General features: G+C 42.8%; 1 protein-coding gene across 1 annotated transcript in view; it reads left to right on the plus strand.

Moving 5' to 3' along the window:
- The window catches only part of CLCN7 (chloride voltage-gated channel 7), a 131839-nt gene extending 105299 nt beyond the window's left edge, over positions 1-26540 (plus strand). The window contains exons 18-25 of the mRNA XM_030212156.1: positions 168-219; positions 1525-1652; positions 4540-4625; positions 7270-7402; positions 14993-15052; positions 22352-22528; positions 22748-22828; positions 23577-26540. Of these exons, the coding sequence (XP_030068016.1) occupies positions 168-219; positions 1525-1652; positions 4540-4625; positions 7270-7402; positions 14993-15052; positions 22352-22528; positions 22748-22828; positions 23577-23663 (804 nt within the window). The 3' untranslated portion in view covers positions 23664-26540. The remainder of the gene's footprint in view (positions 1-167; positions 220-1524; positions 1653-4539; positions 4626-7269; positions 7403-14992; positions 15053-22351; positions 22529-22747; positions 22829-23576) is intronic.
- Positions 26541-27127: the final 587 nt, after the last annotated feature.

Genomic DNA, 27127 nt, shown 5'->3' on the forward strand with positions numbered 1-27127 from the left:
AACCAGGATCATGTAATCTTTTAAAATCTATTTTATTTTAAGTTTATATTCTAAACTATGCAGTGGGCGGTATATCACATTTTTGAATAAACTATAAACTGTGTTTTGTTTTTTTAATAGCTGCATCTACATTCAACTTCTTGATTTTTATGTCCCTCTGATTTTAGGCCTGGGCTGACCCTGGCAAGTATGCATTAATGGGAGCGGCAGCCCAGCTTGGTAAGTAACCAGCTCAGTAAATGCTTCTCTCTGTTAGCGTTCCTAGGCAGTAGAAGCTTGTCTTAGGAAGTGCTGCATCTTCACAATATTTCTAAATGGGAAAATAATTTGCTATGTCCAAGGTTCCTCCTGTCTGCTAGTGGGTTTCTCTTATTTAGTTTATTAATATGTTTATTATACCACCTTTTGATCATGTTACAACAAAGCTGTTTACATAAAACCAAAGGGTGAAGGAAAAGATAAGAAAGCAGCAGCCTGCACCGCTTCCCTGCATGACACAGGGAACACTGCATTTTAGGGAAAGCCCAAGAGAACAGATATAGGTTTAAAACCGTATTTGAAATAGAGTCTAGAGGATCTCCTCAGATAGCTTGGCAAAGTGTTCTAAGAAACTGGGGGCAAAGTAGCAAAAGGCGGGCTATCTGGTAGACTCATGGCAAGGGAAGGACTAGTTGGTTGACATCTTAGTTCGCAAAAATTGTTTGAAACTCAGAAGAATCTAAAGGTTGCTCAGATAGAGGATTACCTCAGTAAAAACCTCTGTGAACCAGCAAAAGGATTTTGGAACAGATACAGGAAATAGAAGCCACTGAAGAACAACAAGAAGCAGGGTTCTAGGGTCATATTTCTGTGCCTGTGGACCCCAAAGTATATGATACATGCACCTTTTTCTACTCTACTGTCATCCAGTTTCCTCTTTCTTTCCTCCACGTTTCACCCCACTCAGACGCAGTCCTCAATCCCCTCCTCCCCAACTCAGGTGCAGTCTTCTTCTCTTCTCTCCTCCTCCCTCTCAGCTCACTCTCTACTGCCCCCAACCGTCTCTTTCCTCCCAGGTTCCATGACACTTTCTGCTGCTGTTTCCGTCTTGGGGGGGGGGGGGGGGGGGGAATGCGAGAAGTGGTGAGCTTTCCCGATACTGTACCTCCTGTTCCTCGTTGGCAGCTGCAGCAGCCTGCTTCTGCTCCTCTTCCGACCCGCTCCATCCCTTTCCCTTGACTGTAGATGTTCCTTAGTGCCCCTTCCTTACACTTAAATGGCAGCAGTAGTGGATTTTTTGCTGATTTTCGCTGGCAGTGGAAATCAACTTGCCTGTCAAGTAGGTGAATGGTGTTTAGCCCTCATTAGTGTTGTTTATCTGAGCTAGGAAGAGAGGATGAACTAGCAATGTTTTGCTATTTGTTATTTACATTAAAATCAAGAATGACTGTAATGGAGAGGACCAAACAGAAAATCAGTCTCTCTACTGCAGCCTTGCTTTGTTGTCTTTCCATAAACTGAGTTCATTGCTGCTTTCCCCCTCAGGTGGGATTGTCCGCATGACACTGAGCCTGACAGTCATTATAGTTGAAGCAACGGGCAACGTCACATATGGATTTCCAGTCATGCTGGTGCTTATGACGGCTAAAATAGTAGGGGATTGTTTCATTGAGGTAAGAGTACATTCCATAAATGGTAGAAAGGAAAAATGCCTGACAACACACCACACCACACCACATTTGGGTCTGAAGCAGCTGTGATAGGGTTTCACATGGGGCTGTTAAATTAGATCTTAAGTGCTTAATACCAAATGGACTGCCTACAGTTTCTGTGGTACTGCAGCTGCACGTGAGGGGGCCTCTGCTCCCTGCTTTACCATCCCATAGCCATGTGTAAGGTTTCTATGAGGCTTGTTAAGAGAATTCATGGGTCCTGGCAGCCTCAGTGCAGCTAAACTATTTCTAATTAATACATGTAGCTAGTTCAGGTGCAGATAAAGGCTGAAGTTTTTTTTTTTTTTTTGCGAACTTATGGCAAAGAATTGAATGTTGCCAGCACGCCATTTACTTAGCTGTGATAAATATGGGAAATGGAGACAGTATCAGCCATTGTTCTGTGGTGACACCTAATCATGAGACTTAGAGTCCATATTACCCAGGTTCTGGAATGAGTGCATTTGTGACCCCTGACTGAGAATTATTTCTGGAGTCAAGTTGGGAGCAGGATAGAGATGATGGAAAGCAACCTGGGAGTGTGGCTTTTTTTTTTTTTTTTTAAAGAAAAATAGCATTCTTGAATGGTGTGAAACTTTGGACTGTGCTACTGTTCTGGAGCCTTACAGAGGACAGTTCTTTATAAGGCAACCAGAGGGCATATGATTGGCGCATATTCTATAAAGGAAAGTAGGCACTTAGGGAGGAATTGTATATATGGCACCGGAAAAAAATGTGCTTAGTGCTATTCTATAAGCCTTGCCTAAAGTTAGGTGTGGTTTATAGAATCATGTATGCCTATCTCCACTACTAAAATTTAGGCGTGGCCACTTACACCAACTAAAACCTGGTGTAAATGCCCAAGCCTAAATTAGGCACAGATTGGGCATATTCTATAACACTGTGCGTAAATTTTATCAACGCCCATGCTCTTCCCATGGCCACACCCCTTTTGAGATCCATGCTTTAGAATTTACGCCTACCACTTTATAGAATACGCTTAGGAAGTTGCCCGTGTAAATTCTAATTAGTGCCAATCAGTGCTGATCATTGCTTGTTCTCGCCCAATTATTGGCGCCGATTGGCTTGTTAATTAAGTTGCCCACGGCCAGACTGCCAAATTTGCGCACGCAAGTTTAGTCACCATATATAGAATTTCCCCCTTATTGGGTATAGATGCACTTAAGTGTGAGTGCTTACGCTAGCCATAAAGCAGGTGTAAGTGTGTGTGCCCATGTTCTGGAGATACACGCATAACTTAGCACCCCACCTGTATGTATGCCGTCTGCAAACTGCATGCTATTGAAGATTGCATATAATTGTAGAACTAGGGTTATATGTGTATGCCTTACGCTGCCACTAGCACTTCAACACAAAATCACTCGGGAAATGCAGGATACCATATTGCATAATTTAAGACCTCAATGGTAACTCGCTTCCATAGGAATATATTCCTATGGCTAACCTACTTCCTCATTGGTCATAATGCTAATTTTATTTTATTATAACTTAACTTCAGAAACAGGCAGCTCCTTGTGACTCTGGACAAGTCACTTAACCCTCCATTGCCCCATGTAAGCCGCATTGAGCCTGCCATGAGTGGGAAAGCGCGGGGTACAAAAAAAACTGTTTTCAATAATTTTCAATACTTTTAGAATTGTAGTATAAAATGTCTTTTACTTAACTTGCACAGAGAGACCTGCAACCAACATGAATCATGTTTTGATATTTTGGATAAACTAGTGATATATTGTTCCTAGGTACCTGGACCTTGGTTACCCTTATATTATATTACACTCTATTACTACTTATATTATACTTCATTATATTCCTACTTAAAATTTAGGCATCAATGCATATTTAGGTAATTCCTATAATGCACAGATTGATATGAGGGGGGAGGGGGTTAGATATTATTTTTTTCTTCTTAGCTTGGTTCATATGCAGACTTTGGACTAAGAGGATGGTTGTTGATGCAAGTTATGTATTGTAATGTTTCTGCAATCCAGTGTAGTTCTGTAATGGTATTTTTTTTATGTTGGAAACTCAATAAAAACAAAGTAAAAAAAAAAAAAATGAATCGTGTTTCACCAAAGGGCTGCATCAGGGTTAAAACGCTGTCTCTGAAAGTGTCTCTATTTTGATTCTTATGTGAAGTGAGTTACCACTGAGGTCTTAAATGCTGCAATATGGTATCCTGCATTTCCTGAGTGAATTTTGTGTTGAAATGCTGGTGGCAGCTTAGGGCATACACATATAACCCTGCTTGAAAGACCCTCACTTTAGACCCTCACTTTAAAGTCTTTGGACTCTTCAATTAGATTTATAATTGTAAAACAGCACTGAGGTGGCAAACCTGCATGTACATGCATGTGTGTGCACATATGGGCATATGTGCTGCTATTCTGCACGTATGTGCAGTAGCGGCTGTACCATTAGGCCACCTGAGGCCGCGTTCTGGCGTCTCCCCCCTTCTTTCATTCCCCTTCCCTAAGCCTACCTTTGTTTATTAAAAGAGGCGGCAGCAGCGATTCCCATTGACTGCCTTGCCGTCGGCACCTGCCTCTTCCCTCTTGTGTGGCCCGCCTCAGACTTAACTTCCTGTTTCCTTAGAGGCGGGCCACTTTAGAGAAAAGAGCCAGTAAAGGTAGGCTTTGGGGAAGAGGGTTGAAGAAGGAAAGAGGGAGATGCCAGACCATAACCGGGGGGGGGGGGGGGGGGGGGGGGGGGGGTAGAGGTGCTTGCATTAGAGAAGTAGAGAAGTACCCTGTCAGTATCCATTAAACAGCTTTAAGTGACAGCAGTGTTTCTGAATATATCACTCATCTTCTTTCGCCTCCCATTTCAGGGTCTGTATGATATTCACATCAAGCTTCAGAGTGTCCCTTTCCTTCACTGGGAGGCCCCAGTAACCTCACACTCCCTCATCTCCAGGTGATGCACTGCACGTACTATATTGGCGCAAATACTGATAATGTCTGATTGCTGCCATCCTGTGTGTGATAGCCAAGCAGTGGAGTAGATTACAGGGTTTGAGTGCTCTGAAGCACAGAGCTTCCTCTCGCTTTCTGCTTCTCCTGTTCCAAAACTTTGTGATTCCGACACTGAGAGCAACTCGCTTCACAGTTTTATTTAATTCCTGTCTACCCGGTCAGAAGTACCTGCCTGGACAAATCTGTGGAGCAGGAAAGTGAATTGATATTTACCAGCACTCAGTCCAACAGCTGGGAATCCAGATACAGGAATGGGAAGCAGGAACAGGGAACACTAGAACCAGAAGACAGCAGCATTCCCGATCCAGGAACAGGAATCAGTGGAAATCAGCAAAAACTCCACTACTGCCATTTAAGTGTAAGGAGGGAGCACCAAGGAACATCCCACATTGCCAAGGGAAAGGGATGGAGCAGAAGCAGAGGAGCCTTGCTGGGAGTCCTTTCATTGATTAAATGGTGTATCGAGCTGAGTTACATTTACAGAATGGAGAAATTAACTGCTTTGAAATTAAGTGTATGTAAATGAGAAAATTTGGAGGCCCCTCCAGAATGCGAGTTTTCTTGAAGGCGGCTGTGTCCAACATCAGTCCTCAATGGGCGCAACCCAGTCGGGCTTTCAGGATTTCTCCAATTAATATGCATGAAATCTGTTTGCAGTTGCTGCCTCCATTGTATACAAATAGATCTCATCCATATTCATTGTGGAAATCCTGAAAACCTGACCTGGAGAGGGCTGAGGTTGGACAACCCTGCTTTAAGGGTTTAGATCTTCTGCTGAGAGCCAGGTTTTTTTCTTCGTGTGCTTTATAAATCCACATGTAACTCTTCATCTCCCCTTCCCCCTTTTTCGGTTTTGTTTCCTAGGCAGGGCCGCCAAGATGGGGGTGGGGCAAAATTCCCTGAGCCTGGTGCTCAGGGTCTGTCTCTTTCCTGCGCCAGCATGTTGGGACCAGTGGCATTCCTAGGGGGGCTGACACCCGGGGCGGATCACCGATGCACCCCGCCCCCCCCGGATGCAGCGCAACACCCCCCACCCCCCCGGCGGGCGCCTGTCCATCGTTCATTCCATGCTCCCTCTGCCCCGGAGCAGGAAGTAACGACCGAAGGACAGGTGCGCGCGGCACCCCCACAGCGGCGTGCACCCGGGGCGGACTGCCCCCACCGCCCCCCCTTGGTACACCACTGGTTGGGACCTGGGTAATTGCGTTAATGCAATAACCTGGTCCCTGTACACAGGAACAGGAGAGCGACAGTCTGAGGGAGGAGCAGATTTAGGAAGGAGTGGCAGCCCATGTTTGGGGGGGGGGGGGTATAGCAGCGACTGCGGCAGCCTGGCTCTGTCTCTTGGCGGTTCTGTTCCTAGGGTACTTATGTTCAAAGAAAAAAAAAACCCATGGTGGTTCTGAGGCTTGAATTGTACAATTTATGCTCTGTTGTTCTTGATGCGTGTTGTTACTTGATGTTTTGAAAATAAAAGACCAAAAAAGAACAATGCAAAGTATGGGGTCAATATTAGTACAAGTCGAGAATCTCACAGTCATATACCCCGAGATTCTATATATAGTGCCTGAAAATCGTTTGGAAACCGAAGTGTGTTCTGTGATGATGCGCATAACTTGGTTGACTAGCTAATCAGTGCTGTTAATTGGATGTTAAGCAATTATTAGCACCAACTGGCGTTCATTGAGATTTACATGCACAACTTGTTAAGTGTATTCTATAATGTGCTGCGCCTAAATTCTAAGTTGCATAGTTGAAAAGCGGGCATGGCCACAGGCAGGGCATTGGTGTTTCTAAAATCTATGTGCATTATTATAGAATACACCCGATTTGCACTTAATGTAGGCATCGGGTTTTACACTAAGTTAAAAGTGGTCTAAATGGGCACAACTAAATTTAGTTGTGTAGCGAGCTACTTGGTGTATTCTATATACTGTGCAGAAATTTGTCTATTCTATAAAACGTAGGCGTTTTTTTCCCACACAGATTTTTCAGGTGCAATATACAGAACTTAGCATATAATGCAAACAGTTTAATTATGCTCACATACTAATTATATATAATTAAATTGTTTACACTGTGGGATTCTTAACTTGGTATTTAGTGGATGACATGCATCAACAAGGTATATTTTGTTGTTGTTTATCCCGTTCAAAACACATGTCTGGGAACCTCCCCTGAATATACAGCACACAGACTTAGTCACATGGAGGGAGTGCACTGTTCAACCAGCCAATTTACTCATATAAATAGTTTTTAAAATTGTTCTGGATATTTGGTACTGGAGGGGGTGACTGAGGCTTGATATGTTGTATAATTTGCTGCTGACAGAGGTGGTAACATACAGATTATCCAAAGGTGATGTAATATGCATGACTTTGAGACCACCACGTTGGTCACTTCTGGCAAGAAGCTTGTTCAGTTCTGGATAATTGTAACTTTAATCCAGTAAAATGTTTTGCAGCCTGCAATGAATCCACTACATAGGGGCTGTAATGACTTTCTGCTGTTCTTCTGTTAGTGTTACTAGACATTTTCTGTTGTAAACTGTTCGATCATTACATATGTGCCTTTTGTTCCTGCAGGGAAGTGATGAGTGCCCCGGTCACTTGCATAAGGAGGCAGGAGAAAGTGGGTGTCATTGTCGATATCCTGAGTGACACTTCATCTAACCATAATGGTTTTCCTGTAGTAGAGAATAACTCGGATACAGCCCAGGCAGGTGACCTTGTATTTTTGTGGCAAAGTTAGAGACATTGAGGGGAGGAGCTGGGAGAGCATGTGTCCTTCTGAAGAAGAGCGACAAAGTATTCACCCCACCCCCTTCTCAGGCCAGTAAGAAAAGAAGAGGGAAGGATCTTGTCTTGTCCTGCCATGTGTAATTCTGACTTGAGAGAGACCTGTCTACCTCTATCAGAGCCCAGAAGTGATGCAAGACTCTTAGCAGGAGAATGCTACAGTTTGTTTTATCATTCAGGGATGTATCTCAGCTGCCTACTGTTGTGTTGAATGCTGAGAGGTCAATGTAATAAGCTGTGTTAGAATTGTGAACAATTTCCTAACACTTTTGCTAAAAATAAATAAATGAAAACTTTCATTCCTAATGGAGCAAACTTAATAGTATGTGTCATGAAATACCTAGTACCCGCCTGGGGCTACCCCTGCAGCAGAGGGTCTATCCTTAGCCAGCTCAGGTCCACCTGCACCTGCTGCTTGTGCTCTGCACTGGCATCCTCCTCCCACCGACTGGGTCCCAGCTGCCTCTGGGCGAGTCTCCCACTCAGGTTATCCCTGGTGTTTTCTAGGTTACTGGGGCCATACTCTCAGTGATCCCACAGTTTCTAGAAAGCACTCCCAGACTGAACACACAAACCACCAGGATTTTTAATCAGTCCAGACATGCAGAGTCAATAAACTAAAAACGGTTTATTATCATAAAAATATTGAACAGTGAACCATAAAAGCAGATGGAACAAAAACAGCACACAATAACAAGTAATTGAATATGGATCAATATTAAAACTAAACATTTAGTCACTACCTGGATAGTGCCTGGGGAGTACAGGAAATATAGCTGCCTACAGACTACACAATATAATTGCTCACAGATTCTCAGTGAAGAGATCTTTCTCTCTCCACTCCCTGGCTGAGACTGGAGAAAAATGCAGTATTTCCAGACTGGATTTGAACTCCTGGGCCAATCAGAGCCCAGAACAACATTTTTTAAAAGTAGTTGGCCACATCATTGCAGGTTACTTTCTGTGTTAAACTAAAGGTGGAACAGTCATTTCTCTGCAACAGCTTTAAACATAAAACACACACCATCTGCTGGCCAAACTAGAGAAATATACTTCATTAAATATTCTTATAATTCACATGCTTGAGTGGAAAACCCACTATTTCGCCACAGTATACAATTACTGCAGTACTAGAAAACACTGTACACTGCTACTGTTACATGCCGCAGTGTTCTGCCTTTGGCAGAAATCAGGTTTTCTTTCCTTTCTGTTAGTGATGAGCTAATCCTCATTCATTGTCAGTAAATTCACTGACCATGAAGGAGAGAGGAAAATAGTTCCTCACCCTTGACAAGTGGAGGAGTAGCCTAGTGGTTAGTGCAGTGGACTTTGATCCTGGGGAGCTGAGTTCGATTCCCACTGTAGCTCCTTGTGACTCTGGGCAAGTCACTTAACCCTCCATTGCCCCTGGTACAAAATAAGTACCTGAATTATTATTATTATTATTAACATTTGTATAGCGCTACCAGACGCATGCAGCGCTGAGCACCTGATACAAAGAGACAGTCCCTGCTCAAAAGAGCTTACAATCTAAATGGAGTGGCCTAATGGTTAGGGTGGTGGACTTTGGTCCTGAGGAACTGAGTTCGATTCCCGGCACAGGCAGCTCCTTGTGACTATGGGCAAGTCACAACCCTCCATTGCCCGCCGCATTGAGCCTGCCATGAGTGGGAAAGCGCGGGGTACAAATGTAACAAAAAAATTAAAATAAAATAAATAAGTAATACAAACAGACAAGACAGAATATATGTATACCGCTTTGAATGTAGTTGCAAAACCTCAGAAAGGCGGTATATCAAGTCCCATTTCCCTTCCCTTCCCTCTCAGATCTAGGAAACCCCTGGCCCTCAACTAGAGAGCCCCCAAATTTGTGGCAGCCCCTTCGGACCAATAATACCTGGTTGCAGGGAAGCCTCTCATGGTGAACTCTTCTGCCATCTGGGAAATTGACAGCAGTGCAGCTGATGGACATGCAGAAGTCCTGTATAAAATTACCCTGTTTGTGGAATGGCAAAAAAAGGCTCTATTTTATGCCTATATGATAAATGCTATTCTTCATAAAACACTTCCAATAAATATCACAGATTTTTAAGAAGTTCTTTGAAGTATCTTTCGAGTTCTGGGATAATCATATAGGAGGCAAAAGGCTAGCTCCGAGTATGCAGATACCTCCTCTATGCCTCCCAAAACAAGTTCTTGTTTTTTTGAAGAATATTGTTTACAGTATTGCTTCCTTTAGGATGCTCACAGAAACAGCCCTAGTAGCATTTAAACCCTCACGTACTAATTTACTGCTGCTCTGATAAAGAAATACGTGTGTGCATGAACTCTATGCATACATGCACATATTTTATAAATCATGTGCCACTCAGCCTCTTCTACTGCCCCAGCAATGCAGGGCTGGTGTTAGGGGGTGGCAACTGGGGCAGTTAACCCTGGACCCCCATAGTACAAGGGTCCCCAAGATTGCTTCAAATGGAAGGAGATAAAGAGGGCAGTTGGGCTTTGTAGCCCCCTCCCCTGTTTGTGCCCTAGACCCCTGGGTTTGGAGCCCTGTCCTTTTTTTCTGCCCTGGGTCCCTGCATGAATGCCTAAACATGCTGCACATTTTAGTCTGTGCAGTCTTAGCACACTTACTTACACATACATGTTCAGCTTGTGTTCTTTTACATGTTAAAACATGCTTTCCATGCTGAAAAGGGGGTGGGGGAAGCAATTTCAAAGGGATTCCCTGTATGTGATTACCTGAGAAGAAAGAATCTTTAAATATTACCCTACCCTCTCTGTGGGAAAGTTGACTGGTGGCCTGGCCTAGCTTGGCTTTGGAAGTGGAGTGAAATCTCTGCACCTGCTTTTTATTTTTAGTTTTTTTGAAAGTTTACCATCACCCCTCCTCGTCATACTTTGCACCTGCATATGAGAAGTGAGAGCTGCTTGCTGATTTTTAAAGGGAGGGGGGGATGAGACTTGATATACTGCCTTTCTGCAGGATTTTGGGGTTTTTTGTTTTTTTTTATCAATAGAAATCAAACAAAATAAAACATGGAAAAGAAAATAAGATGATACCTTTTTTATTGGACATAACTTAATACATTTCTTGATTAGCTTTCGAAGGTTGCCCTTCTTCGTCAGATCGGAAATAAGCAAATGTGCTAGCTGACAGTGTATATAAGTGAAAACATTAAAGCATTACTATGACAGTCTGACAGGGTGAGAGGATGGGGGTGGGTCGGAGGTATGCATGGGGACATCAAAGCATATCATTGATATTCTAACAGGATGGGTGTGGATAGGTGAGGGGTGGGGTGATCAACAGAGACATACAGCTTTATGGTTTATAATGGGCTAGGAACCCCAGATCCTTGTTAAGTCCTTTCTGTTGGGTGTTAAAATATTCAATCATTCTGACTTCAAAGGTCTTACGTTCTTGTATGGTTTTAAAGTTACCGTTCAGTATTCTCACTGTGAAATCACTGGTACAGTGTCCTGGTTCTGTGAAGTGCTGTCCCACCGGGGTGGGGGCCCTACTGGCTGTATTGTTCATGTGATGTCTATGTAAATTGAATCTGGTCTTAAGCATCTGGCCTGTTTCTCCAATATAGCATCCTTCGTTACATTTTTTACACTGAATGATATATACCACATTGGAAGATGAGCAAGTGAAAGATCCCTTTATGTTGAATATCTTTCCTTTGTGGATAACTGTGGGGTCCTGTGAAATATTTGGCATAGTTTGCAACTGGATAAATTACAGGGATGTGTGCCCTTCTGTTCCTTTTCAGTCTGTGATGGAAGTTTACTTCTGATTAGCTTGTGTTTTAAGTTGGGTGGCTGTCGGAAGGCCAGTACTGGTGGGGATGGGAATATCTCTTTCAGTAATTCATCCTCCTGGAGTATAGGTTGTAGATCTCTTATGATTTTCCTCAGTTTTTCCAGCTGTGGATTGTATGTCACTACAAGGGGGATTCTGTTTTTTTTCTCCTTGTGCTGTAGCAGATTCTCCCTAGCTGTTTTGAGGGAGGAGGCAATATTCTTGGAGATTATTTTGGGGTTGTAGCCTTTCTGTTTGAAGGATGCAGTCAGGCTTTTAAGGTGTCTGTCTCTGTCCCCTGGGTCAGAGCAGATACGATGGTATCTTGTGGCTTGGCTGTAAATGATGGATCTTTTTGTATGTGAAGGATGGAAGCTGGAGTTGTGGAGGTAGCTGCATCTGTCTGTGGGTTTCTTGTATATAGATGTTTGTATGCAGCCATCACTGATTGAGACTGTGGTGTCCAAAAAATTGACTTTTTCTGGGGAGTAGTCAATTTTGAATCTGATTGTAGGATGGTATGTATTGAAGGCAGAATAAAATTGTTTGAGTTTCTTCACCCTCCGTCCAAATCATAAAAATGTCATCGATGTACCGGTAGTATTTTAGAGGTTTAGTCTGGTGTGTATTCAGAAATGTCTCTTCCAGCTCAGCCATAAAAAGGTTGGCATATTGGGGTGCTGTTCTGGTGCCCATTATTTGCAGATAGATATCATTGTTAAAGTGGAAGTAGTTGTGAGTTAAAATGAATTTGATTAATTTTGTAATAGTTTCTGGTGAGTATTGATGGTCCAGTGTGGATTTTTTTTAGAAGTCTTCCACATGCAGCTATGCCATCCGCATGTGGAATGTTGCTGTATAGTGATTCTACATCCATTGTGACCAGAAGGGTGTTAGGTGGTAGTTGCTTGATATTTTTCAATTTATTCAGAAAGTCTGTGGTGTCTTGTATGAAGCTGTTAGTTTTGTGTACGAGAGGTTTCAGAATTCCCTCTATGAATCCAGATATTTCTTCCGTGAGTGTGCCAATACCTGATATGATTGGTCTGCCAGGGTTTCCCGGTTTGTGGATCTTGGGTAGCATGTAGAATGTGCCCACAGCAGGCTGGTTTGGTATGAGTTTCTTCAGGTGAGGTTGCGCTTGTGTAGGAAATGTTTTGATAAGGTCTTTCAGCTGTTTTGTGTAATCCTGTGTGGGGTCCTCAGTTAGTTTCCTGTAGTATTTATTGTCTGAGAGCTGTCTGTGCCCCTCTTCAATGTATTTTTGTATGTCCATAATTACCACTGCGCCTCCTTTGCGGGTTTGATGATAATGCGTTCGTTAGTTTGTAGGGTTCTTATGGCCGCTCTTTCTGGTGGGGTAAGATTGTACAGGATTCTCTTTTGTTTGTTGGAAAGTTGGGATTTCACCCTATGTCTGAAACTTTCTATGTAATTATCCAGCTTGTAGTTTTGTCCCTCCTGTGGGGTGAAATAAGTGTTCTTTTGTTTAAGACTGTACTCCGGTCTGTTTGGTGTCCCTTTATTATAGAAATGTGTTTTAAGGCGCATTTTTCTAAAGAATTCTTCTAGGTCTGAGTATAGTTGGATTTCATCTAGTTTACTAGATGGGCAGAATGAGAGCCCTTTGGAGAGCACAGAGACCTCATGTTGTGATAATTGATGGTTCGAGAGGTTTATAATCCCCATTTGGTTTGCATCTGTAAAGGTGTGATCAGTATTCCCTGGTTTGTTTGGGCTCTGATTTTCACATGCCTCAGATGTGTATCCAAGTGTCTCCAAGGTGTCTGGGGATGTTGGTTCTGCAGAGCTGTAGCTATTCAAGGATAAGCAGTTTCTCTCTCTTTGATTTTGAAGAAGAGAATATAGTTTTATTTCCTTTTTGCGGATAGCAATGTATTGTTTTTCTCCTTGGATGTTATATAGGTCCTCTTTAAGTTGGTTCACAAGGTGTGGATGTAATTCCTCCATGTTCCTCATAATTACATCCCTTTGGGTTTGAATTATTCTTTTTTTCTTGTAGAGTTGATGTATTTTTTTGCAACTACATAGTATATACAGTTACTTATTTGTACCTGGGGCAATGGAGGGTTAAGTGACTTACCCACAGTCAGAAGGAGCTGCAGTGGGAATTGAACCCAGTTCCCCAGGATCAAAGGCCACTAGGCTACTCTTTCACTCTAATGGAAATTGCTAAAAATAACCCTCTAACATTAGGCCAGTGCTTCCTAAACTTTTATTTTCCTGATGTGACCCTATTTTAGCATTAAAAAAAAAAAAACAATTTTCATGCAACCCTAGTCACTCCCTCTGTTCTGACACAGGACTTCCTGTGCTGCAGGCTGGACCTGGCCTCCTGGTGTGCCCGCTGAGGCCTCCCATCAGCCTTCACAGACCGATGATATTGCTATCATGGCCATTTTTTTTTTTTTAATACTGCAGATGTTGTTATCCCAAATGTCTGTTTGACAATTGAGGTCATAACCCACAGTTGGAAACTGCTGTATTAGGTTATGTAATAGTATTTCATGTGCACACAAATCATTATTTTGTGCAGTCTGGAATTCCAAAGAATGGTGAACAGAGTGAACCAGACCTTGATTTGGGAGGGGGCATGAGCCCAAAGTGGGTCGGCACATTTTGCCCCGCCTTCCCTCCACTCTCGACCCCCACCGTAACTCCACATACTTGGGCTGGCAGGGGTCCCCCAAGCCCCGCCAGCAGAAGCTTTCCTCTGGCAACATTTGCTGCCATGCTGCCTGCCCTGCTTTCTGCCTCCCCCGTGTGCATGCTTGTTTTTAGTGAAACTGAGCATGTGTGAGCTTCGTGCAAGCTCAACCTCACTAAAAATGAGCATGTGCTCTGGGGCAGGAAAGCAGGGCAGGCAGCGTGGTAGCAAATATTGCTGCAGGAAAGCTTCTGCTGGCGGGACTTGGGGACCCCACCAGCCAAACCAGCAGACCTTGGGGGGCCCAGGCCGCCAAGGCTCCCCGTGTCTACGCCACTGGAGTGAGCAATTAGAAATATTATGTGTTAATAATTCAAGCTTTTCTGCAGTACTGAAATGATCAGAAATCCAAAGTCCCCTTACAATGAAATTTGAATTTAGAGAGACAACACTGAGATCTGCCAGTAGTACAGATCAGTTGGTGTCATTGTAAATTGAATTCCTTGTGGAGACTTTACATTGGGAGTATAAATGTGTGTTGTGAGTCATTAAACTTGTGTAAGACTTCAGTGAGAATTTTTGAACAGGGTTGGATTCATATTTAAAAGCTCCTTTTGTGTAATTAATACATTTTGGCACATTGTTGATTTACTCTTATTTTTCTTCTGACCTTGCCAAATGGCACTTGTTTTGTCACCATGTTTTTCTTTTTTCGATATTAGGTTGTCATGTAGCAGTAATTGTTATATGTTTCTTGCATATTAGTTGAAGCTAGAATGGAAAGCAGAATTTACCACTTTTACAGAAGTGACATGTGTAGTATTGTCACTGATGAAGATCACTTATGGGGAGTATTCCGTGTGGTAGCCAGGACTGCACGTACAAGTGTCATAGAAAATACAAACTTGAAAACAGCCTTTAGTTGCTGGTTTCCAGTCAGTGCATGGAGTGCCCTTTAACATGCCATTCTTATACTGCAGTAGAGTGACTTTCTATCATTCACCCCATATTTTTTCCTACTCTTTCTGCAGCCTCCAAGGTTATGTGGGCTGATCCTGCGATCACAGCTTATTGTTCTTCTGAAGCATAAGGTGAGTTGCCAAATATAGCATAGTGGCAAAATTGATAGTGAAGGAAAAGCAATAACATTAGGACATATGACTCTTAAAAAGAGAATTAAAGTGTTTGCCATGCACCGGCCAGAAGCAAAGATCCAACCAGAGGTGCTGATGAAGAGTCTTCTGCAGCCCAATCATTCTGAAGGCAATTCAGTAATGATGGGGCTATATGTAGGCAGAGATTACCACAAACAGTGGGCTGCGAAGCCAAAAAATTCTTAATTCCAGAAAAAGGAGGTGCCACTTGACAAGTGTCTGAAAACATAACACAATCTTGTTGAAATACAGCTTTACCAAAAGGAAGAAAAAGCCTCAGAATCCAGTCTAGAGAGCATAGACTAGAATGGGCAATAATTTCATAGGCTCAAAAAACCCTCTTTCAAAATATTTACTGTACAATTTTACTTGCAAATACTTATTATTCAGTGAACTACATGTTTTCTGTTATATCCTTCTCAATACAAAATATGCAAATCATTGTGTTCCTTGTTGGAAAAAAAACGTATCTACATAGATGACATAAATCAATTTGGTCCCACCAATCAACAGTGGCCAGTGTTTCGCTTATTGCTGCATCAGGGTAATTTTATTTATTTTATAACATTCGTATCCCACATTATCCCGAACAAACTGAGGTTCAATATGGCTTACATTTAAGAAAAACATCACAAATATGATAGATAATTACAATACTTTAGCATATTAAGAGTAGTGGAGGGGCATAATCGAACGCGAACGCCTATCTCCATGGGCGTCTATGTCCGAAAACTGGTACGTGAAGAGGCGGGACAGACCGTATTTTCGAAAAAATGGACGTTTTTCAGCTGGGCGTTTGTTTTTTTTTTTAGCGATAATGGAAACTAAAAATGCCCAGCTCAAAAACGTCCTAATTCGAGCCATTTGGTCATGGGAGGTGCCACGATTCGTAGTACACTGGCCCCCCTGACATGCCAGGACACCAACTGGGCACCCTAGAGGTCAGTGTGGTGGACTTCAGACAACGCTCCCACATGCATAGCTCCCTTACCACGGGTGCTGAGCCCAAAACCCACTACCCACAAATGTACAACACTATCATAGCTCTTAGGGGTGAAGGGGGCACCTACATGTGGGTACAGTGGGTTTTGCAGACCTCCCATTTACCAGCACAAGTGTTACAGGTAGGGGGGATGGGCCTGGGTCCACCTGGCTGAAGTGCACTGCGGTACCCACTAAAAGTGCTCCAGGGACCTGCATACACACAGGCCTCTAGGACTTGTTGCTGCTATATAACATTGGCACACCAGTTGACACCTGAAGACTAATCTCTCCGAAATTGTCCTTTATTGGAATAAGTACGCTTACAGTTAACTGCAGATCAGAGGTTGTGCCCCACTGGCAACGAGTCTCCCTGGTACTGAGATGAGCAGTAGGTCAGAGCTGGCAGAATGCTGTACAATGCCCTCTTTCAGCCACATTCAAGGTAAGAACTAAGTTCTGTAACGTGGCTAACACATGAAAGGGATCTAAAACTGGCTTACAAAAATGGCCACTACCTCATGGACTACCGGAAACAAAACAGGGCACACTCTGACCCAGTAAGCAGAGGGTAAAGCACCATGGGAGTGCAGCCTACCAACTACCGTGAGCATTTGCCACAAGCTAGTGGAACCACGGAGCCCAATATCCTACACCCACCACAATGCATTGTTGATGGGACTCTGCAGTGCGCATAACAGAAAAGGTGTCACACTCACCCGAGAGCCACATCAGAACCAGGGAAAGGCTGTCACAGGATAGAACACATTCTGCTGTCATAGAGGTGGGTACGGCATTTGAGGCTGACATAGAGGCTGGAAAAAAAGTTTTTAAAGTGGGTTTTTTTTGGTGGGAGGGGGTTAGTGGCCACTGGGGGAGTCCGGGGAGGTCATCCCTGATTCCCTCCAGTGGTCATCTGGTCAGTTGGGGCACTTTTTTGGGACCTGTTCGTGAAAAAAAAAGGGTCCAAAAAAAGTGACCCAAAATCACGGTAAAAACGCCTTTTTTTTTCGATTATCAGCTAAAGACGCCCATCTCTCCTCGACTGATAACCACGCCTCCGACACGCCCCCATCAACTTTACCCGTTTCCGCGACGGATTGCAGTTGGAAACGCCCAAAATCGGCTTTCGATTATACTGATTTGGGCGCCCACGGGAGAAAGACGCCCATCTCCCGATTTGGGTCGCAATACAGGTGTTTTTCTCTTTCAATTATAAGCTGGATTGTGTGTTTGATAGGATTAATAAATTTAAATTGGCATAAAACATAATAATAGCCATACGGGGTCAGACCAATGATCCATCTAGCCCAGTATCCTGCTTCCAGCAGTAGCCAATCCAGGTCACAAGTACCTGGCAGGAACCCAATTAGTAGCACCATTCCATGCTACCAGTCCCAGGGCAAGCAGTGGCTTCCCCATGTCTGTCTCAGTAGCAGATTATGGACTTTTCTTCCCAGATATGGTAACCGCTATTACCACATCCTGCGGCAACTGGTTCAAGAGCTTAACTATTCTTTGAACGAAAAAATAGTTTCATTGAGTATGCCCTGGTCTTTGTAGTTTTTGAAAGAGTGAAAAATTGATTCACTTCTACCCATTCTACACCACTCAGGATTTTATAGACCTCAATCATCTCCCCTTTAGCCTTTCCTCATATGGGAGTTGTTCCATCCCCTTTATCGTTTTGGTCGCTCTTCTTTGAACCTTTTCCAATTCCACTATATCTTTTTTGAGATACGACGTCCAGAATTGCTCATCGGAGCCAGTTCAAATGTATTGGTCCTGTTTACCCTGATGCAGCAATATGCAAAATGCCGGCCACTGTTGGTGGGACCAAGTTGATTTATGTCTTCCTCACTGGAAAAATGTTTTCATGATTTGCATATTTTGAATTGAGAAAGATACAATAACAGAAAACTTGTAGTTCACTGAATAATAAGTATTTGCAATTAAAATTGTATAGTAAATATTTTGAAGGAGGTTTTTTTTTTTTTGAGCCTATGAAATTATTATCCTTTCTAGTCTATGAGCTGAGTTTTGTGATCTAGGTTCTGAGGCTCTTTCTTCTCTTCTTTTTGTATAGATGTATTTCAACAAGATTGTTTTTAGACCTGTGGCTATGTATAGGCACCCAGAGAGTATGAACTTTTCTTTATAGAATAGTCGCTTAAAAGGGTATATACATGTGAATGCTGTTAGGTGCAAGGACTTATTCTGGCCAAAGAGCTGGTGTAAATGCTCATATCTAAGCATTTGAGCCCCCAAGTCCAAATATATTTAAGATAAGTGCTTTAAATAAGATATATTATGGATAAGAAGCCGATAAATAGTTGAGTGCGGTTTACAATTGCCATAAATTATAGTTGAGCAATTGCGCACCACTGGGGCAAGAATGAAATGGTTTTGAACTGTCTTGAAAATAATGAAGTGAATTGAAGTGTGAAGAGTTTGTGGTGGAAAAAATAATAACTGGGACTTATGAAATTGAAGCGAGTCTAGATGCAAAGGTTCCAATAAGAGATTTTTAGATAATACTGCCCTTATCTGGTAAAATACATATCTAAGTTCTGGCATACGCGTATAATCCACCATATTCTGTAAGTTACGTATGTTATTTTCACGTGTTTGCACATCCTTTTTTAAAATTTTTGTCATAATTTCAACTTTAAATATAAGACCACTCTTAGAAAAGAAATACAGCGAAGAAGCATACAAAATAGAATAATAAGGCAATAATAAAAGAAAAAATATATGCTTCTACACCTATTTAGCCCAACAACAGAGGGGGTGGGTCAGAATAGGATACATCAGGGAGCTAAAAAAGAACAATATAAACTGACAGATATTCTAATACACTAGAACAAATCGCATCATTTTTTTTTTTTACTTTGTTTTTATTTTTATGTCAAGCAACAATCAAGAAACGCAAAAAATTCAATTGACAATATCAACATTATAGTAAGAAATAAACCTTCTGCTCGACTAGATGTTGTAGCTGTAACTAACATAAGGTCCCCCTCCCCACCCCTCACCCCTGAACAAGAGAACCAAGAGCTGAAGATACAAAGGTTCTAGAAAAAACAGGAACATAAAACAGAAACATAAGAGCATAGTAGGGGTAAACAGTCTAAGAAAGTAGAGTCTGATACCAAGTAAGAAAGGATGCCCAAATCCGCTGGAAAGTAGCCAGCCAGCCGGCCACTTGTTCTGCTGAGGTGGTGGGGATGGGGAGGGTAGGGGAAGTGGGTTCTAGCTGGAAATTCTTTTAAAGGGAACCAATAGCATCTTCTAAGAATTCACATCACGGATATATTAGGTTAAGCCACTGATCCACCAGCTGTAAATTTTTTAACATTAAGAAAAGACCTAAATTGTTGAGGGATAAAGAAAACATATTGCTCATTTTTATACTTCATTACACATTTATAAAGAAATCTTAACTAGAAGACTGCGCCTAAAGATAAAGTCTCTTGGCGCATTGCCAGTGTATGCACTTTCAAAGATACACATACATGCATATATGCTAGCATTCTAAAACTTTAAGGTGAATAACTGGCCTATAAACTTTAGCGCCTCACAGCCCCTCTGTGACTTGAAAGGCTTTCATATTGCTTCAACCATTCAGTTGGACAATCATGGGCACAAGAAGCTTAGCCCTGTGAGCCATAGAGGAGGAGGTGAAGGCGGAACATGATTGCTTTGTATTCGGATCCCTATGACAGTAAACTGGAAAACTCATCCAAAACCAATATTAATAGCCGCATGCCAACCACATTAAAAAAGCACACACACACACATATCTGTGTCAAACAAAAAAAATTGAAGTAACGTGGAGGGGCATAATCGAACAGCGCCAGCCAAATAGATGGCCGGCCATCTATTTGACCGGCGCCGGAAAGAGCAGTCCCGAATCGTATTATCGAAAAAGATGGCCGGCCATCTTTCGTTTCGATAATACGGTTCGGGCCGGCCAAATGTCAGAGATGGCCGGCATCGGTTTTCGGTGATAATGGAAACCGATGCCAACCATCTCAAACCCGGCCAAATCCAAGGCATTTGGTCGTGGGAGGTAGTGCAGTGGTCCCCTTGACATGCCAGTACATCAACCGGGCACCCTAGGGGGCACTGCAGTGGACTTCAAAAATTGCTCCCAGGTGCATACCTCTCATACCTTGTGTGCTGAGCCCCCCAAAACCCACTACCCACAACTCTACACCACTACCATAGCCCTTATGGGTGAAGGTGGGCACCTACATGTGGGTACAGTGGGTTTTGGGGGGGGGGGGTTGGAGGGCTCCCATTTACCACCACAAGTGTAACAGGTAGGGGGGGATGGGCCTGGGTCCACCTGCCTGAAGTGCACTGCACTCACAAAAAACTGCTCCATGGACCTGCATACTGCTGTCAGGGAGCTGGGTATGACATTTCATGCTGGCATAGAGGCTGACAAAAAAATGTTTTTCTTTTTTTGGGTGGGAGGGGGTTGGTGACCACTGGGGGGAGTAAGGGGAGGTCATCCCCGATTCCCTCCGGTGGTCAGTTGGGGCACCTTTTTGAAGCTTGGTCCTGAAAAAAAGGGACCCAGTGAAGCCAGCGAAATGCTCGTCAGGGTCGGCTTTCTTTTTTCCATTATCAGGCGAAGCCGGCCATCTCGTACCATGCCCCCGTCCCGCCTTCGCTACCCTACCGACACGCCCCCTTGACGTTTGGCCGGCTCTGCGACAGAAAGCAGTTGGCGCTGGCCAAAATTGGCTTTCAATTATACTGATTTCGCCGGGTTCAGGAGATTGCCGGCCATCTCCCGATTTGTGTCGGAGGATGGCCGGCGATCTCCTTCAAAAATAAGCTGGATAGTAACATAGTAGATGATGGCAGAAAAAGACCTGCACGGTCCATCCAGTCTGCCCAACAAGATAAACTCATATGTGCTACTTATGCCTTACCTTGATTTGTATCTGCCATTTTCAGGGCACAGACCGTAGAAGTCTGCCCAGCACTAGCCCCGCCTCCCAACCATTAGCCCCGCCTCCCACCACCGGCTCTGCCACCCAATCTCGGCTAAGCTTCTGAGGATCCATTCCTTCTGAACAGGATATGTTTATTTCATGCATGTTTGAATTCTGTTACCGTTTTCATCTCCACCACCTCCCGCGGGAGAGCATTCCAAGTATCCACCACTCTCTCCGTGAAAAAAATACTTCCTGACATTTTTTTTAATGGCAGCTCACAGGAGGTGCAAATTGCAACAAGCACCTGACTTGTGCAGCAACTATGTGCATGAATTACATCAGTTTTACAAGGTGCAAAGTATGCTCGTAGTTTAAAGAAAATTTCAGCACATACTTTCATAAACCCAGGAGTAGGCATATACATCCAAATCTTGCCCCTGGAATGTGTCTGCTCATCATGGATAAAGTAATGCATAAAATAGCATTTACTCACATAATTAAAGTAATTTTATAACTGGCTGTTTCTGTAAATAAATAGCTTCAAATTAGAGCTGAGAGCAATTCAGCGCTGCTAGATGCTAACCATTGCAAGGTGTATGTGCCCATAGGGACCCTAGTAGTATAAAGTAAATCCCATAATTCAGCCTCTTTGGAGGTGAAACTTGGCAACGTTAGGTTATTTTAAATAAAGTTTTGTGGTTTCTGATCATTGACTGAGCTGTTCTTTGATTGTCTCTATTACCTCTCCTTTTCTGAGTAGGATTTGCAGTGCCCATATTTTGGTAGCCCACATTGTATGTGAAATCTATAATTTAGACTTATACCAGTTTGTGGAGACTCCGCTGAGACCAGCAATTCACAGTGCAGTCTCTTATGTAGTTTGACTAGATGGTAAGCTCCACATAGCAGGGACCATCTCCTACTATTACATGGGTGGACAACCTCAGTCAAGGGCTGCAACCTAGTTGGGTTTTCAGGATGTCTGCAATGAATATGCATGAGATCCATTTCCATACAGTGGAGGCAGTGCATGCAAATAGATCTCAAGCATACTCATTGGGGAAATCCTGAAACCCTACTGGGTTGCGGCTCTCGAGGACTGAGGCTGCCCACCCCTGTACTATTAGATGGTAGAACAACTTTGTCAGCATCCAGCTGGTTTTGTTACAGGATGTGTAGTATTAGGAATGATTCCTGGCACACAGCAAAATGTCACTTTACAGAATGTTGTGACATTTGTACAGTCTCTTACAAAGGAGTGATGGCATGTTTCCTGTAAAGAGTCTGGTGTCTTCACTTGTAGGTGTTTGTTGAACGAGCAAACATGAGCCTTACTCAGAGGCGACTAAAGCTGAAAGATTTCCGGGACGCCTATCCACGCTTCCCCCCCATCCAGTCCATACATGTGTCCCAGGATGAACGTGAATGCTTGATGGATATGACAGAATTTATGAACCCCACACCCTACACTGTACCACAGGTACCAGTACTGAGCATACTTCAGCTATGAAATGGGTACTGTAAACACGAGTGGGTCTCACTGTAAAATGAGAGGGTCTTACTGTGCTGTGAACGCACATATTAATTCCCCTTTCTGTGCTGTTTTACTCAGCTCATGAAATTCCTGTATATATGCATTGACTTTGTGCCTAGTGTCACGCTGTACAGTGAGTAACTGAGTACTGTCTTCCTGCTGCAGGATGCCTCACTTCCACGGTTGTTTAAATTGTTCCGTGCTCTGGGTCTCCGGCATTTGGTAGTTGTAGATGGTCACAACAGGGTAAGTACTATGTGGTGCCTGGATTTCATATATGTGGCTCACAGATCTGCGATGCAGAGTTGAGGGTCTTTTGCTCCCAACTCAGGGGCCGTTTTACTATAGCTAAGCACACACTAAATGCTGCATGTGCTGTTTTATACCCATGGGCTACACTAAGCTTTAAAAACAGAGCCCATTAGAAGCCTCAGACTCTTATTTAACTGAAGACAATATTAGTGGACCAATAGATTGCAGCCAGATGGTCTGTCTGCAGTAAAATAGTTAACACTTGCACTAAACAGGTAAATAATGCAGTAGTTGCTGTAAAATGAGATGTCTGTGTATGGTTTTTATCAATAAAGTGTCAGTTTGGGTCTCGCCTTTTTACAGGTAAACCGACAAGCAATGCATATTACGAGGCAAATTAAGACGACATTGTTAATGAACATTATATAACACTAAATCAGTGGACACATAGAAGTTGATATTTTTGTTGTGCAGTGGAACTGTGCATCATTGTAATCAATGCCCTTCTTATTTTTTTTTCCCAGATGGGTGGGGGTGGGGAAGAAAAATGGTAAACCAGGGATGGTAGCCCGTGTTCTTCTATATTTCCCTCCATAGATGGAGAGGGGGGGGAAATGGTAACCCAGGTCTCTCTGCTTTCTTCCCCAACAGGTGTTTGAGGGAGGTAACACATGGCTGTCTGATTTGTGTTGCTAGAGTTCTGGGGATGGTAACTCGTATCCTCCTGCTTTTTTTCCCCCAGGTGGTAGGGATAGTGACCCGGAAAGACCTGGCTCGATATCGCATTGGCAGAGAAGGACTGGAAGAACTTTACCTGGCACAGACATGATCTTTGCTGCCATCTGCTGTCACCATGATGCCACTGCCTTTTGGAGGGTGCTGCCAGTACTTCTGGTTCCTTCTTCTCTCCAGACCCCCAGTCCTGCTTTTTTTGAAGGGTTCCAAGCTAGAGACTGAAGACAGCTACATACCCTCTAAAATGAACTCCTGCTGCAGTGCCCCGAGCTGGACTCCTATGCTCAAAACAGTGTTAACACCGCCTGCCTGGTTTTGTTTTTTGATCTGTGTGTAGGGATGACTTTCTGTTTTATTTTAACAAACTTATTTCAAAATTGTGTTGTATTCGGTTGTTTTCATGTTTACTTTGAAGGATCAAATCGGTTGTGTTTTTACGGTCTGCATGTCATCCTCTGTTATGAGTGGTGTAAGGCAATGCAGTGCTGCTTTAGTGTTATTCCTTTAAATTTTGGAGATATGAGGTAGAAGTTTTGGGGGGTTTTTTTTTTAGTACCTATCTCCAGTACGTTTTTCATATTATGAACCAGACCAAATCAAGAGGTCAGCTGTATTAGTTTTTGAAAGGCAAAATATTTCTATGTGAATGTTTAAACAGAGTGCAAGAATTTTTTTGGAAAACAGTAAAGCTATCCTTTGTTTTGATTGAAGGAATTATTACCCATTTCCTGGAGAGATTAAAGTTCCCAGTAGCTGATGATATTAGATGCAGAGCCACAAGCAGCATTTTTACGCCTGTTCCATTTTCAGATTTTGGAGGATTGGGAGGCATTCTGACGACTTCACACCTTTGACTGAAGCTCTGCTTTTATCGTATCTCAGTTGACAATGGAGTTGGCCTGTCTTGTCTGCCCTGTTGTTTTAGTCTGTGTTGCTAAGGATCTAGACTTGCTGTAGAAACTGGATTGCTCGTCCAATATTACTCCTTATCATAATATGATGGCAGAAAAAGTCCAGTTTGCTCAGTAATTCCTATTCACATTGCCAAGAATATATCCCAGCTGCTGCCCATAGATTGTGAGTATGTGGGACAGTAAAGTGTACATGGTGCTGGGCAGATTATAGAATTCTAAAGGGGCTTTCATCCTTCTACCTATGTGAAAGAAACTCTCTTCATGCAAGCATATTTTTGTAGAAATTTAAAGTGGAGGAACACTTCATTGTATCTGACTTCTGTTAGGAATGTATTGAGTTTTCAGGCTTCTTTCTTAGGACTGTCAGACTCTAGTTGATGTCTTATAAGAGACATTTATGGATAGGAGGCCTAGAGTTTTCTTTTCTTGTCCTTATCTGATTAATGTACAGATTTATCAAAGAAAGAGAAATATCCAAACGTAGTTATAAATTTAAAAAGACTTGCATGAGACAGAACCTCTACTTCCTCCTCCATCTTCGTAGCTGGGATCTCTTTGGGTTTAACATGTGGCTCTGGGATGTTCATTTTTTAAAATTTATTTTACTTACTTATATACTGTCTGCAAGTCCAGAAGCTATTGAAGTGGTAAACAGTCAATTATAATAGGTAGGTTTCTGTCCATGGAGGGCTCACAGTCTGTACCTGAGGCAATTGAGGGTTAAAGTGACTTGCCCAAGATCACAAGGAGTCACAGTGGGGTCTGAACTGGGCTCCCCTGGTTAACAGCTCACTGCCCCAAACACTAGGGCACTCCCTCATTCATGAAATTTCAGTCTCAATGGACGCATTCAGGAAATCTTTGCGTTAAGCTGTGTGTTTGTGGGCATTGGTGTCTAAATCGGCCAAATGGACTGGTAGAAAGCAGGTACTTTGGTTTGTGTAGCTGAATAAGATTTATTTATTTTATTTATTCACAAAGCTTGATGTACCGCAAGAGGGCCAGTGATGGTGTGTATGTGGTTTACAACCAGAGTTAAAAGGGGGAAGGGAGGGCATTTGGAACCAGGTGAAAGAGTATTAAGGTGAGGAAGGGTCAAAGGCCTCAGCAAAGAAGTGAGTTTTGAGTATTGTTTTGATTGTCTGCAGAGAGGGTTGTGTGTCCCAAGGTAAGATGGGAGGTAGTTCCATAATTTAGGGCCTAGATAACTGAAAGCTGTTTCATGTGAAATACTAAGGTATAGAGCAGTAGTGGAGGGGAGAGTGAGAAGATTGTGTTGGTGGAACAGAAAGAATGGCAAAGGGTGAAAAGGATAAGAAGGTTATTAAGATAGGCTGAGGCAGCTAGTAAGTGACCTTGTCCTTTGAAGATAAGAAGTGGTAGTTTAAATTTGATGTGAGTGGAGATGGGTAACCAGTGTTCAGCGCGAAGAAGGGGTGTTGCTTGATCAATTTGAGGCGGCTGCAGGCAGAAGAAGCAATGGCCCCTGGTGATGGCTGGTAGCAGCTTCAAAGGGAAAAGGAGAAGAGTGCTAGGGTCAGGCTTGTAAGGGGGTTAGGGAGGAGGAAACATGAGTTCTGGGTTCATACTTGGGTGGAGATGGAATGAAGCAAGAGTGCTGAGGTTTGAGTTGTAATAGAAGAGGGAAAGAGCCCTACATTTGTGAGAAAACATGAGTTTGCTGTTAGTGCACTTTAAATGTTATTAAATAAAACCAGAAAAAGAATATAAGGTGATACCTTCTTATTGGCCTCATAATACATTGTTTGACTACCTTTCAGAATTTAAAAGTCCCCTTCAGGTCAAGATAGAAGAGGAAAGAGAATTGGGGTGGGCTCTGGAAAATGAGGGGAAGACAACTGGAGTTATCCCTGGAAAAAAGAGTGAGTATGAATGAGAACTTTATTGGGGTGGAGGGTGGAGTTTGAAAGACATGTCCCCTGAGCCCTAGAAGTATCCTAGCCCTGTTAATGTTAGGGTGACAATAACTAAAACTGCTCAGGTATATGTCCAGGAAGTGTCTGAAGCACTGGCAAATAGGAAGCAAGCAAAACCAAAGCCAGGTTAGGAAGATGCTGGGAGTCAGGAAGCTGATCCTAACAATCAGAAGCCTACCTAAGCTCTCTACTAAAATGTTTTGAATATCATCTTGAAAGGTAAGCTAAAAATCTAAAAATAAGTACGTAAGTATTGCCATACTGGGACAGACCGAAGGTCCATCAAGCCCAGTATCCTGTTTCCAACAGTGGCCAATCCAGGTCACAAGTACCTGGCAAGATCCCAAAACAGTACATACATTTTATGCTGCTTATCCTAGAAATAAGCAGTGGATTAATAATGGCTTATGGACTTTTCTTTTAGGAAGCTATCTAAACCTTTTTTAAACCCTGCTAAGCTAACTTCTTTTACTACATTCTCTGCTAATGAATTCCAGAGTTTAGTTATACGTTGAGTGAAGAAATATTTTCTCCAATTCGTTTTAAATGTACTACTTTGTAGCATCATTGCGTGCCCCCTAGGCCTAGTATTTTTGAAAAGAATAAACCACTTGTTTACCTGTTCTATTCCACTCATTATTTTATAGACCTCTATCATATCTCCCCTCAGCCATCTCTTCTGCAAGCTGAAAAGCCCTAACCGATTT

The sequence above is a fragment of the Microcaecilia unicolor genome, chromosome 8 (assembly GCF_901765095.1).
Source record: "Microcaecilia unicolor chromosome 8, aMicUni1.1, whole genome shotgun sequence".
Taxonomy (NCBI): domain Eukaryota; kingdom Metazoa; phylum Chordata; class Amphibia; order Gymnophiona; family Siphonopidae; genus Microcaecilia; species Microcaecilia unicolor.